This window comes from Quercus suber, unplaced genomic scaffold, assembly GCF_002906115.3.
Source record: "Quercus suber isolate HL8 unplaced genomic scaffold, Cork oak 2.0 scaffold_571, whole genome shotgun sequence".
Taxonomy (NCBI): domain Eukaryota; kingdom Viridiplantae; phylum Streptophyta; class Magnoliopsida; order Fagales; family Fagaceae; genus Quercus; species Quercus suber.
The window spans coordinates 320,681-334,127 of NW_027070016.1; the positions used below are offsets into that span (position 1 = coordinate 320,681).

The 13,447-nt window shown below is 38.4% G+C and overlaps 1 protein-coding gene across 2 annotated transcripts in view; it reads left to right on the forward strand.

The window, feature by feature from the left end:
• The window catches only part of LOC111999180 (uncharacterized), a 1,513-nt gene extending 192 nt beyond the window's left edge, over positions 1-1,321 (forward strand). Inside the window, exons 1-2 of one of the 2 annotated variants that reach the window (XM_065764605.1) lie at positions 1-863; positions 1,114-1,321. The exon at positions 1-863 is cut by the window's left edge and continues 192 nt beyond it. In XM_065764605.1, coding sequence (XP_065620677.1) covers positions 1-863; positions 1,114-1,203 — 953 coding nt within the window. In that variant the 3' untranslated portion in view covers positions 1,204-1,321. The remainder of the gene's footprint in view (positions 864-1,113) is intronic. The other variant, XM_024031299.2, reaches the window with a different exon arrangement.
• Positions 1,322-13,447: the final 12,126 nt, after the last annotated feature.

The following is a 13,447-nucleotide window of genomic DNA, read 5'->3' on the forward strand; positions in this document are numbered from 1 at the left end:
CCTCACGCCTTCCGGCCAAGAAGCGAAAGGAATCCCGTATTTTACCTTCTTTCCCTGAACCCACACATACTGCAACCACCTACTGCTTGCCTGCTAAGAAAAGGGTATGGGCCCTTCTACCCGATTTCATTGCTGATGTCTCTCTGCAGGCCAAGAAGGGTGTAGGATCCCATCAACCTGATTTCATTGCGGACGAGGCCGTCACCATCTCTCTGCCTTTCGACCTCAATTCTCCGGCTTCTGAAGAAGAAATTCCACTTGTAGATGGTACCAATGAGTCTCTTACGAATGCTAGTCAAGATGAAAATGAAGATGATGGGATTGTATGTGCTATTTGCCAAAGCACCGATGGGGACCCAACAGACCCAATTGTGTTCTGTGATGGCTGTGATCTAATGGTACACGCCACTTGCTATGGTAATCCCCTTGTGAAGGGTATTCCAGAAGGTGATTGGCACTGTTCCCAATGCCTAGTTTCCACTTCTGAATCCAATAAAGGTAGAAACCCCTCTTTTTCTTGCTGCCTATGTCCAACCAAGGGAGGTGCATTGAAGCCCACTGTAGGTGGCCGGTGGGCTCACCTTGTGTGTGCCCTGCTTGTTCCAGAGGTGTTCTTTGCAGATGCGGAAGGCCGGGAGGGGATCGATTGCTCTAAGGTTCCAAAGAAGAGGTGGGAAGAGAAGTGTTATGTTTGCAAGAGTAGAAGTGGGTGTGCTGTGGAGTGCTCTGAACCCAAGTGCCATTTAGCCTTTCATGTCACTTGCGGTTTGAAGGAGGATCTTTGTATTGAGTACAGAGAAGTGAGGAAGCAGGGTGCTATTGTTGCTGGCTTCTGCAAAGACCACACTGAATTATGGAAAAGGGTAAGTTTTAGTTTGGCTTATGTATGAGATTTGACGCGTTGTTTGATAAATTACCGATTATAAATTGAACCCAATGTGTAGGAATTTTTAATATTTTAAGTTAGAGATGGAGTGAAGATATGATTTGAACTTGTGATTACTTGTTTTTATATCATGATATATTATTGATTGTCTTAAAATTTTAAAATTGTTAAGAAATAACGAATTTAATCATTTAATCATAGTTCTAACATTGTTTGTGTCAATGAAGGATGGAGTATTTGATTGGGTTCTGCTTTGTTTGCAGCAACAACAAACTGGAAAGTTCAAGATTGTGGCTAGAGAGGAGCACATGAAGTAGTTTGGTTTGAATGTGCAAGAATTCCCAGAACTTAGAAATATTTTTTCTCTTTTGGTAGCACTGACAGATTCCTGTAATTTTTAGTTAATTATCTTTCCAATCTGGTTTTTATTTTATTTTTTTATGCTTTCGATAAAATATTAGACGAATATAGTCCATAACTGGTTCATTTGGTAATTCTAGTGCAGAAATTCATCCAATAGACATTATTGGATTTTCATTAGTTCAAGAAACTCAGGTTTACTTACTAAGCCAAATTGAGTAGGTGAAGAAATTTGAATAAAATCTATTCTCATATGTGAAATTTATTCCCTCTCAATTCCATTAATCTACATTATGTTTTTTTTGAGGAGATATAATGGCAATCATTTTTGTGATATTTAAGTTGTTGGATTCTAGTGAATTCTATATGAAATTTATGTTCGGTTTCTCTTGAATGATGAAAAAGAACCTGGTACTTTCAGGTGAAGTCTCTTTGGGCAAAAATTGGGTTCGTTTTCTTAAATGATTTCATACTTTCTTTGACTGTCTAAAATTTATATATGTAAAAACTAAAGAACAAAATTTTCTAAAGTTGGTTATTGATAGGAAGTTCAGAATTCAGAGCTAAGATCAGTTAGTATTTGAGCCTTCATCTTCTGGTGTTTTGGTGCTAGGCTTGCAACTTGTTTTCGATTTTCAAATGAGCAAACATGAAGGTTATAGTTTTGATCAAATTGAGTTCTCTTTGATTATTTTATTTGATTAATTTACATATTGAATTCTCCACAGGCTCCTTATTAAAAGAAAAATGGTAGATGGAAAAATCTTAAAGTAGAGGTCCTAGAGGTCTTGCTCTACCATAAGCGTATTAAAGTGAGAGGTGGCAATGAGTATACTTGCTTCTATTGTTTTAGGGTTTGTTTGAAATTTGTTTATTTTGCTGAAATTGAAAATTTTTTGTTGAAAGTACTGTAGTTAAAGATAAAAGTTTGCTGAAATAATTCAGTAGGATCTATGAATAATAACAAAAAATACAATGAGACTCATGTATAGTAACAAAAATAAGTTGAATAGTAAAATAAGTTGACAAAAATAATTTTTGCCAAACGGACACTCACTCTGCTATGTTAAATGGATTTAGGACTTAGAAGCACCTTCACTTGTTCTACTTGCAAATGGGGCGACCTTATTGCAAATCTAAAGCGCTAGCTGCTTCTTTTGAGGTATGGAGGTATGGAAAGAAAGAAATCACTTACATTTCCTAATAACACGTAACAACGGATGCTTTGTAATTATCAGCAGTAACTGCTCATTCGTCTAAAGTCTAATTGAGTACAAAGTTGCTATTCTGTATATGTTGCATGCTTATATGTCTAGTTATACGAGGTCTTAATCTCAAAAAATTTAAGATGAAACAACTTAAAACTTTTCCATTGTCGTGTTGTTCCCAATTAATTCTATGGATCCTAATAGGAGTAAAATTGTAAGTGTACGCTCACTAATGAGAAGGCATAGAGTGACGTTCTAAACAAGCCCGCCAGCTTCACCTGTGTCCATTAACAAAGACGGTAAGGAGTCTACGGCTTTAAGCTGATGAGGTCAACATAGGGAGGATGGAAAGTTGACGCTATTAAGAAGAGATGTCAACCCTCTACTATTATAAAAGCTTCAATATCCTCACAAACTAAGATACGCATAATTCACTCTAATTCTAGCACTCTAGAGTTGTAAGAAGTTTTAACTTGATCTTCGGAGGGTATTTGGCCGGCACCACACTGATGCTCTCTGTGAGGTCTTCTCTTTTTGTTGTGCAGGTGTTGTTTCGAGTGTGTGAGAACTGTGTGGCTCACTGGTGATTTTTCGGCATCATCAGTTGGCATTGTCAGTGGGAAAGCTTCGCGACTTGTAAGCCATACTACTGCTTCCCGAACAAAGAGTTGCATGGTACTTACTCGCTTGATGGCGACCACTAACAACATTTAGGGAGACAAACCACGCCCAACTGCACTCAAGAGACAGGTGCAGACTCTCACAGCAGCTGTGGAACGCCTCACTTAGTAAAACAATGATCTGGAAGAGCAACTGTGCTAAAAGAATGCAGGGCACGGCACTCAGGAAGAGGACCAAGAAGGTACCAGTGCCAAGCGAAGAGACCGAGAAGGGCCGGAAGGTAGAACGCCCCAAGCAAACTAGAGAAACAAGACATGAGCCGTCCATCTGTCACTGATACGGCTCCACCCCACATTATCGCAGAGATGCAGACGATGAAGGAACAGATGGACCTTATGATGAATGCCTTCAAAGGATGGGTGTCCAGCGACCTTCATGATTTGGTCCACCGAATCGATTCGCCTTTCACCACATCCATCAACTCCTTCCCCCTATTGCAGAAGTTTCGCATGTCGCAGATAGAAAGCTATGACGAAGACAAAGACCCTCTTGATCACTTAGAGAATTTCAAGACCTTGATGCACCTTCAAGGAGTAGTAGACGAGATCATGTGTAGGGCCTTTCCTACAATGCTAAAGGTATTGGAAAAATGTGGTTTTTGTATCTCATACAAAAACACACGCAGCGGAAGCAATAAAAACACGGATCTACTTCAATCATGAAAGATAAACATGTAACCATGAATTCTAGAATCAAAGAATAGAAAGCGTACCTTGGTGCAGTGAATTTCAAAACCAAACTTGAGAATACCTTCAATCTTCATCTCAATTCTACATGGTGCCCAAGATGTGTGGTCTCTCAATTAGTCTTTTGTACATAGATTCTCAAAGAAAAATCCTTCTCCTTCTTTTTGTGGAGAAAAATTGATTTCTTTTTCTTTTCATCTTACGTACGTTAAACCATTCTCATCATTTTTTTATTTAATAACACTTATTAAATAATGACTGATTATCTAATTGGGTTAGCCTTTTGGACCTACCCAATTGGGCTTTAGTTTGTGGCTTGAGATGGGACCAAAGGGACCAATAAGACACTAGCTCCAATGAGCCTTGGGCTTTTCCGTCAACTCTTGACAAGTCCAAAGTTACCATTAATTATATTCAATACCATTATAAGAATATAATTGCACTATAGGCCTTATCTATAAATTATATCCCAAGACTTTATTATACATTCAACCCCTTCATTAAAATATTCGTAGTAATACAAAGTCATTAAAATTGACTGCCACTTTGAAGATTACTATATCTTAATCCTTGAGTACCCGGTTTAATCCTTTATGTTATTCATAATATATTTATGAAATCCAATTCCATAAATATATACTTTAGTAACTTTTTACTAAAGTGGTTGGGCCCAACACTTTGAATAACCAAACTCATTAAACTTATCTCAAGGGAATATTTTATATCTCCGATAAGAGATTATGAATTCCATCTTGAGAATATATGTTCCATCAATACTAAATGCGGCTGCCCAATATACTGAGATTTTGACCATGACTTATAGATCTCACTCCTGATATATCAAAGCAACTTATATCTCATGATCAGATCCATTATTCTCTCAGGATTTAGAGTTGATGTAAATAGAAGTCGTGCGATTTATTATTCAATTGACAGTCTTTAGGAGAATAATAAATCTCACAGTGGTCCAGTTTAATATGTCTTAATTCTTAAAACATATTTACATACCAACTAGAAGTCTCCACTTCCATGATCAAGACAAATCATCTTAGTTGATATGTTATAGTCTTCGCAAATGAAATGCCCAATTTCATCACCGACTATGAACTAAAATTCTGAGTTTACAAAGAACTTGTGATTTATATCTTTCTGTGACTTTTCACATAAATCACATACTATGCATCTCATGGACTAAGATAATGTCCCACTAGTTCATAAATGGTCTCAAATAATTAAGCAACTTAATTATTCATAACATGCCAATAAATTGAATTTTAGGGCACAAACCCTAACAAAAGGGTCCTGTGAGAATTTGGTTCAGCCGACTAACGCCTAACTCCATCAGTACTTTCAAGGAGCTAAGCGTCCAGTTCACTTCGCTTTTTATTGAGGGACATAGGTATGAGAAGTCTACTGCTTGCTTGATGAGTATCAGGTAGCGAAAGGACGAGACGCTGAGATCTTACATAGCCCACTTTAACAAGGAAGCACTCTCGATTGATGAAGCTAACGACAAAATACTTATAGCAGCCTTCACAAACGGGTTGCAGAAATGTAAGTTTTTGTTTTCTTTATACAAGAATGACCCGAAAACCATGTCGGATGTACTTTACAGGGCCACTAAGTACATGAATGCCAAAGATGTGCTGCTGGCTCGTGAGGAAAAGCTTAAGAAGAGAAAGGCAGGAAGATATGCGACAGGACAGAGGGCGGAAGATGGCAAGAACCGGAGAACTAATGGATGGCAGGCGCTCTAAGCCCCTTATAGGGAGGTTCACGAGCTTCACCCCACTGATTGCCCCAATCGATCAAGTCCTAATGTAAATCAAAGATGAAGGGGCCTTAACCTTGGAAAGCTGAAAGGAGATCCCAACAAATGGTCTAGAGACAAATACCATCGTTTCCACCGTGATCACGGTCATGACACGGCCGACTGCTATAACTTAAAACAGAAGGATATTCTTGATGTTCTTATTGGCTGCTTCTACGACTCCATTTGTTTGTGGTCGATATGGTGAAGACTTATGGTGCTCAATGTTGAAGGATGCCATGATCCTTCGAACCTCTCCCTCAAAATGGGAACCATTGTCTAAGATGATTTCTTTTGGTACCCCAAACCAACAAATGATGTTGTTCTCTATGAATCAAGCCACACGCTTGGCTTTTAGTACATAGTAGGAAGCTACCTCTACCCATTTGGTGAAATAGTCAATTGCCATTAGGATATACTTGTGTCCATTTAAAGCCTTAGGGCTATTATTTCAATTACGTTTATGACCCATACTTAGAAAGGCCATGGAGAGGTCATGCTGTATAGCTTACTAGGTGGTACATGGTTCAAATTTGCATGTGTCTGGCAATTGTGGCAACTCTTTACGAAGTCCACGCAATCAATTTCCATTGTAGTCCAATAGTATCCCATCCTTTGGATTTTCTTGGCCAACATCCTCCCATTCATGTGAGGACCACAAATCCATTGGTGGACTTCTTCCATGACTCTTTCGACTTCTTCTCTCTTCAGGTAATGAAGATACACACAATCATAGGATCTCCTATAGAGCTAACCTCCACATAGGATGTATTGCATTGCCATCATCCTGGTTGAACAACGTTCTCTTTTGTTGGTACCGTCAAGATAAATTCCTAATTCTAGGAATTTCATGATGTCATAATACCAAGGGACTCTTTCCTCTTCTATTGCCAAGACTGGTGGTCCTTCTTTCTCCTAGTGTACCAACTCATAGATCTACTCAACCTTTAAGGGTCATGTCCATACTCCTTCAGGTATTTCAACCATTGAGGCTAGAGAAGCCAAAGTATCTACAAACTGATTATGAGCTCTAGGGATGATAATGTATTCAATCTTGTCAAAGGTTTAGGTTAACACCTCCAAGTATTATTGGTAAGGCTTCAGGTGTTCTTCTTTCACCTTTTACAACTTTTGTGTTTGGGTTATGACCAAAGTCGAATCTCCAAAGACTTCTACCTCTTTTACCCCTAACACTCGAAGAGCTTCCTTTCTGGTGATATAATCCTCATATTCTGCCATGTTATTGGTTGCCTCAAAGTTCAACTTGGCTGCTAAAGGTATGTGAGATCCATCGAGGGTGATCAAAAGTACTCCTATCCCATTTCCATATTGGTTTATGGGTTCATCGAAATACATCCTCCATGCCCCTAGTTTGGTGTCCAAGTTTCTTTATCTGGGAAATCTTCTTTACTATTTTCTCCTTCTATGGGGTTCTCGGCACAAAAGTCTAACATGACACTTCCTTTGATGGTTTTTCTAGCCGCATACTTTAAGTTGAATTCTGCCAACATGATTAACCATCTTGATAGCCTTCCACTCAAGGGGGGCTTCTCGAATAGATACTTCAATGGGCCCATTTTATCTACTATCCATATCTAGAAAGGTTGGATGATGTGTCTTAGTTTCTGCATGGCCCACACAAGAGCAAAGCATGACTTTTCTATGGGTTTGTATCTAGTATCATAATCATGGAACCTCATGCTTAAGTAATAAATGGCTCTCTCATTCCAAGCGTGGATTCTCATCATTGCCCAAATTAAGAGTTTCAAAAGTTGGTTTCACAGGCTCAATTTTCTTTTCCAACTGTTTTTAATTTCATTTTCAAATTCATTAGAATCATTTAATTGCAAAATTTCAATATTATGGGACACATTAAAATAAGCCAAATTAGAATTCATCTTATTGAAAATGTTGGAAAGTACATCTGAACTTACATTACAAAATTTCTTTCCCGTATTCTTGGAAAACCTAACTCAAGTCCAATTGCTAAGTTGCCCATTAGCAAGCATGATGAAGGTAGAAGGATCACTTGGCTTCTCGATGGTGATGGAGCACATCCCCCTCCACTTTTAGCATAGCCTCCATTGCTTTAACATCCATGTAGTCCATCTAGTTGACCTCCTCTTGAATTTCCTTGATCACCACAGTAGGCTTTTCCTTGAACGTGAGCTTCTTATTGAAGAATATCTCCCAACTAGGATTCACTTTTTTGTCCTTATCAACTCAAAGCTCGAGAAAGCCACAGAAAGGAAAGTCTCCTCCTTCCTTCATAAAGTTCTCATTTAAGGTAACAAGATTCTTCTTGATTCCGTTGCAGCCTTCAAAAAATCTCAAACCTTCCTTGGTTAGTTGAGTCTTGAAGCCAGGGAACTCAGCCACCCCTCTTCCTTCCTTTCCTAGACCCATACCAGGCATATATCTCATTTTCTTCATCATTGCAATCACCTTATTATTACAATATGGGAGTAAATCCATAGTATACTTCTCATCCTTCAATCCATAATTAGCCATGCTCACAAACCCAAAGCCACTCATTTAAAGCTCATTTCCTCCCTCTTCGAGCCAACAGACAGGAGCTAAGATCTCACCATCACCAAGTACTACAGCAATTCCTCCTTTCCATAGGATCTTCATCTTTTGGTGTAGAGTAGAAGGGATAGCCCCAATGGGATGAAGTCATGCCCTCCCTAAGAGAAGGTTGTAGTTAGGAGTGATGTCCATTACGTGGAATTCCACAATTGTTTCCAACGAACCAATTTTGCAAAGAGCCTTGAAAGTTTCCATAACCTTCCTTGATATGTTATCATAAGCTCTAACAGTCAAAGGAGAGGGGATGATTGTCTCCATGTCCAGACCTATTTTAAGAGCGGTCCTAAAAGAGCACACATTTAATGTGGATTCATTATCAATAAGCACTATTGGAACCTTGGTACCCATTCACTTGATGGTGATTTGCAAAGGCCTAGTATGAGTGGCTCTTTTAGGAGGAAGTTCTTCATCGAAAAAGGTGAGGAAATGATGAGATGAGTCCTCAACTCCCATGAGAAATAACACCTTTTGTATTGTAGTCTCTATGGGTACTTCCTTCCCATTCAAAGCATCTAAGAGAGCATTGTGATGCTTGTGAGTAGCCATTAGTAAAACTCATATAGACACATGAGTTAGAGTCTTCTTTAATTGAGTCAAAACCCTATCTTCGTCTTCTTTCTCTTCCTTTCCTTTGTGTTCAACAGACTTGGACCCTTCTTCCATGTCCTACCAAGATGATCCTTCTCCAAAAAGGATATCTTCTAGTGTTTCCCACTCTTAGTGATGTTTGCCACATCGTCTTCTAGGACCTTCTTCTTCAATTCAAACATTCCTTTGAGGAGTATTCCCCATACAGCCACTGCACTTTTCAAAATCTCATCCTTTTCATCCCATATTCCTTAGACTTTCACTGCATTAACCTCCACGATTTCTATCAACTTTAAATAATCCCAATTAATCTCTTCTACTTACACCCAATTTTGATACGGAAGAAGAGCTTGATGATAATTAGGCAAGGGGTTCATCCTAATGTTAGGCTTGGTGATAATGTTTATGAATATTCAAATAGCTTGTAAAACACTATGAACGTTTAGACCCCAATTTACAAATTACCAATTCAGGCTTATTATCAAACAATAAATGTGAGGAACATGAACATAAGTGAGAACAGAATTGATAAAAAAATATAAACCATAAATAATCACAACCAAAGCAGTAATTAAATGGAAAAGATAAAGGGAAGAGAGATGCAAATACAAGGACAACACAACGATGTGTTATCGAAGAGGAAACCGAAGCCCTCGGTGTAAAACCTCTTTTTCACCTTCTAAGCGGTTAATAGTCCACTAGAAAATGTAGTTGGGATACATGAACAACAATAAACACTCTAAGCATAATCTACCTAGTGTACCTAAGCCCTCTAAGCTTCTTGCTCTAATGAGGTTATGCTGAACCTTTGTCTTTTCTAGCTTACCGGATTCTGCTATAGCCCATAGCATCAACCAGTAACCATTGGTCCCTTCCTAACTGCTTCCCAAAGCACCAAAAAGTCTTCTAACAGATATGGATATGGTGAGAAAAGGATTTAGCGAAGAACCTCTAAAAAATGTAACAATGGAGAGGGTGAGAATAGAGGAATTTGAAGAGTCTTTATGTAAAGATTGAGGATGAGTCAATCTTGTTTTTCTTTAGGGTTTCTCTCTCAAAATTCTCTTTGGAAGCTCTCTACATTTCATGGGTATAAGGGGTATTTATACTAGGGTGAGGAAGGAATGTGAAGAGTCAGTTTTTCCAAAACAGAGCTGGTTGGCGACTTGGCCTCGCGACTTGACTGAGTCGCAAGTTCAAGCTGCGAGCTAACTGAATGGCCAGTTTGGACTTTTTGTCCTGTAGTGCTACAAATAGCATGACAGTTCAACTTCTCTACATGTTTCACTCGTGTGCATCTTTTGGCGACTTGCCAGTCGCGAGCCACCCGCGAGATCCAATCATGAGTCTCTGCTTCACTTCACAGTCTTGAGCATTTCTTCACACACTCTCTCACACACTACCCTTACATGATTTCCACATAAATATAGGGTTTCTAAATACTAAATTACAAGCAAATTTGACACAAAATAAAGCCAACAAGATGGTTGATTAAATTCAACCTTACAATCTCCCCCTTTGCCTATTCCATGACAAAACCCTGCAACAAACTCCAGACTTAACGCATGAATTGGGAATAGTTAAACAAAACTCACTCACACTTAACTCTAGGATCTGTGAAGCTCTTGAACCATAAGAACAAGTATATCTTGAAACACAACAACACAATATGATCATTGTATGCAGAAAACTTGTTATGCAGAAAACTTGTAATGCATATGGAGCAAGCACAATGCGATCAAGCAAAATGTAATTAAACAATAAACCAAGATTTGACCAAAAACAAACAATAACTATAAAAAGTGACCACAATGCTCATTCACACATGGAATGAACATTCAGGCATGCATGCTAAAAAGCTCAATTGCAAAGTATCATTTGTATGTCCAACACTCAACCAATGCAAAAACTCAAGGTAATTGCATTAAGGATACAAAATTCAACAAAAGGCACAAGAGTGATGTACTTAAAGAAAATGTATGATATTTAACAGCAAGTACTTAAGCTACAAAGCATGGGTACAAAACCTAAAAGCTTACAAAAGCAAAGGTACAAATTATAGTGTAAAACTGAATAACATCTTATATACAACAGCCATGTCACAACTGGAGTATGTCACCTCTGTCGGGACATAATCTTGAAGGGATGTTGACCCTCTCTGGTTTCACTTAGAGGATGTGCCTTCATGCATTACAAAAGACCGTCCCGCTGCTGGGAGCCTTTTGTCTTGAGGATAGCCCAGTGCAGGTGCTTTCTCCTTGTTCTTCTTCTCTGTTGAAGAAGTCAATTTTCTCCACATTTTAGTGATATAAGTTCTTTGTTCTTTCACTTGCCAATTATTGCATAAATAAGCAGAATGAAATTTTTGATTTTCAAAAATGCTTTTGTTAAAATCATGCATTGTTATAAGGCAAATACTTTTATGTGGAATAAAATATTGTGATGATTTTTGGGTTGGGTTAAGTACAAGAAAATCATCAAGAGGATCAAGGTTCTTGGTTTAACTAGTACTAGAAAAACATGGAAGGGTTTTGGCTTGAATAAGGTTAAGGGTCTTGGAAACAGAAACTTCTTGGAGATTGCCAATCTCTCTAGGTTCATGACTCCTAAGAAACTTAAACTTAACTGGCTGGCCAAAAGGATGGGTAGTGATTCCTTCACTATCCATAGTGAAAGGATACAACAGACACATAAAGGGATTACCTAAGATCACTTTATCTGTCATGTTCTTGATGAGAAAAAATGTGGTTTTGAAGCATGTGTTGTCCTGGCATACATGGGATTTTGGAATTTTGAATTCAATCTGCATTTTACCTCTACTTGCAGAAGTTAACCTTTCTTTGGTCTTTCTAAAGTATTTAGAAGGAATGATTCCTTCCTGAATGTAGTTGAGATCAGCACCTAAATCCATTAAGGCTATGAACTCGAATTCAAAATCTTTACTGAAGACAATCCTGACTTTGGAGTGCCATTTTTGGAAGTTAATCTTACTGATGGTTACTAAGAACTTATCATGAGATTGTTCTTGGACAAGATCTTGTTCTTGAACCATATCTGCAGTGGGGTTAACTGTTTCATTTTCTTCATCATCAGAAGGGTTCTGAAATGAGGGTCCTTCCTCATTGCCTTGATGAGAAGTGTTTTCCAAATGCTTAATTCTTTTATTAAGGAAATTGTGATCAACTCTAAGGATTGTTAGCTCTTGCTTAAGGGTTCTAACCTCAGACTTGGTTTCCTTGATTTCTCTTTGAAGGTCGCTAACTGTAACTTCTTTCTTGGATTTCGTAAACCTATTTTAGATTTTTTCCTAATCAACTTTGGGTTCCTAAAACTTAGGTTCAGGTTTACTGGTTTCCTTAACTAAGGTTTTCTTGAATTCACTAAGCTTTTGAGCTTTGATGACAGGGTCTTCGATTTGTTCTATGAGATCTAAGAGGAGCTCTTCTTGCTTAGAGAGAACATTGATAGTTTTTTTCCTACAACAACTATCCATGCAAGGTATGGGTTCATCTGGGCCACTAGAGGTGCTGGAAGAAACTCTAGAGGATTTAGAGGATGATTGGTAGATCTAAAGGATCTCACTGCTAGAGGACTCACTATCTGAGTGGTCAAGTTCTAGGAGCTTAAAGATCTCATCCTTACTAGTTTGGTCACTAACAAGGGTGTTGATAAGGGATTTGGCCTTAGCTTTACACTTTTTTTTGAAATGACCTCTTTTTCCACAGTTGAAGCATTTTCCTGATGCTTTGGGTATGAAATTCCATGTGGACTTGGATTTTCCTTTCTTATAGAAATCAACCTTGCTATACTTCTATTTTCTATAATACTTGGCTGCTGTCTTCTTCCTGTGGAAATTTTCAGAGGATTCCTTACCTTTGTATTTGGATTTCCTTTTGGGAATGACTGAGGGTAAGCCATACTTTGTACAAAAGTTTCCTACTTCGTACTTGGCTTTGCCTTTGCTGGCTTTGCTCTGGATTTTGAGATCTCTACACATCTTCATTCCTTCACTTCAAATGGTGCTAGAGATGTCTCCATAGGTTAGGTTATCATAATCTATGATGAACGGTTTTAGACCCCTTAAAACACAACCAGATTGGTTAGTCTAGATTAATTAGCCAAGTTGTTACTTAGTCAAATTATGCAATTCTAGGTTAAAACAATCAAATAATCATATCAAGATATAAAGCAGCGAAAAATAAATGAACACAAGATATGATGACCCAGGAAACCACACGGTAAAAACCTGGGGAGGATTTGACCTAGCTATCCTCAAGGTAAACCTGAATCTACTATGCGAAAGAATCGAAGTTCATACAGAAGGACTACAAGCTCTCCGCTTGACTTCCTAATGCTACCCACCAGTAGAACTTACTGACACGACCACGTGCAAGCTCCGAATCCACGGACTCCTTCTTTCTTGGATTCTTCAATCAGCTACAAGCACCCCCGCTTGATTATCTTTAAGCTTCAATGGTAGCAACCAAGTTGATCATCAAGATGTAGATAAGATCTCCAACTTGAAAACCCTAAGCTTTGTGTAAAGGAAAGCTCCTCAAAGATCTCACAAGAGATTTACACAAAACAGCAATGTATGAGCAACAATACAATTGGAGCAACCTTCAAAAACGTGGCTAGG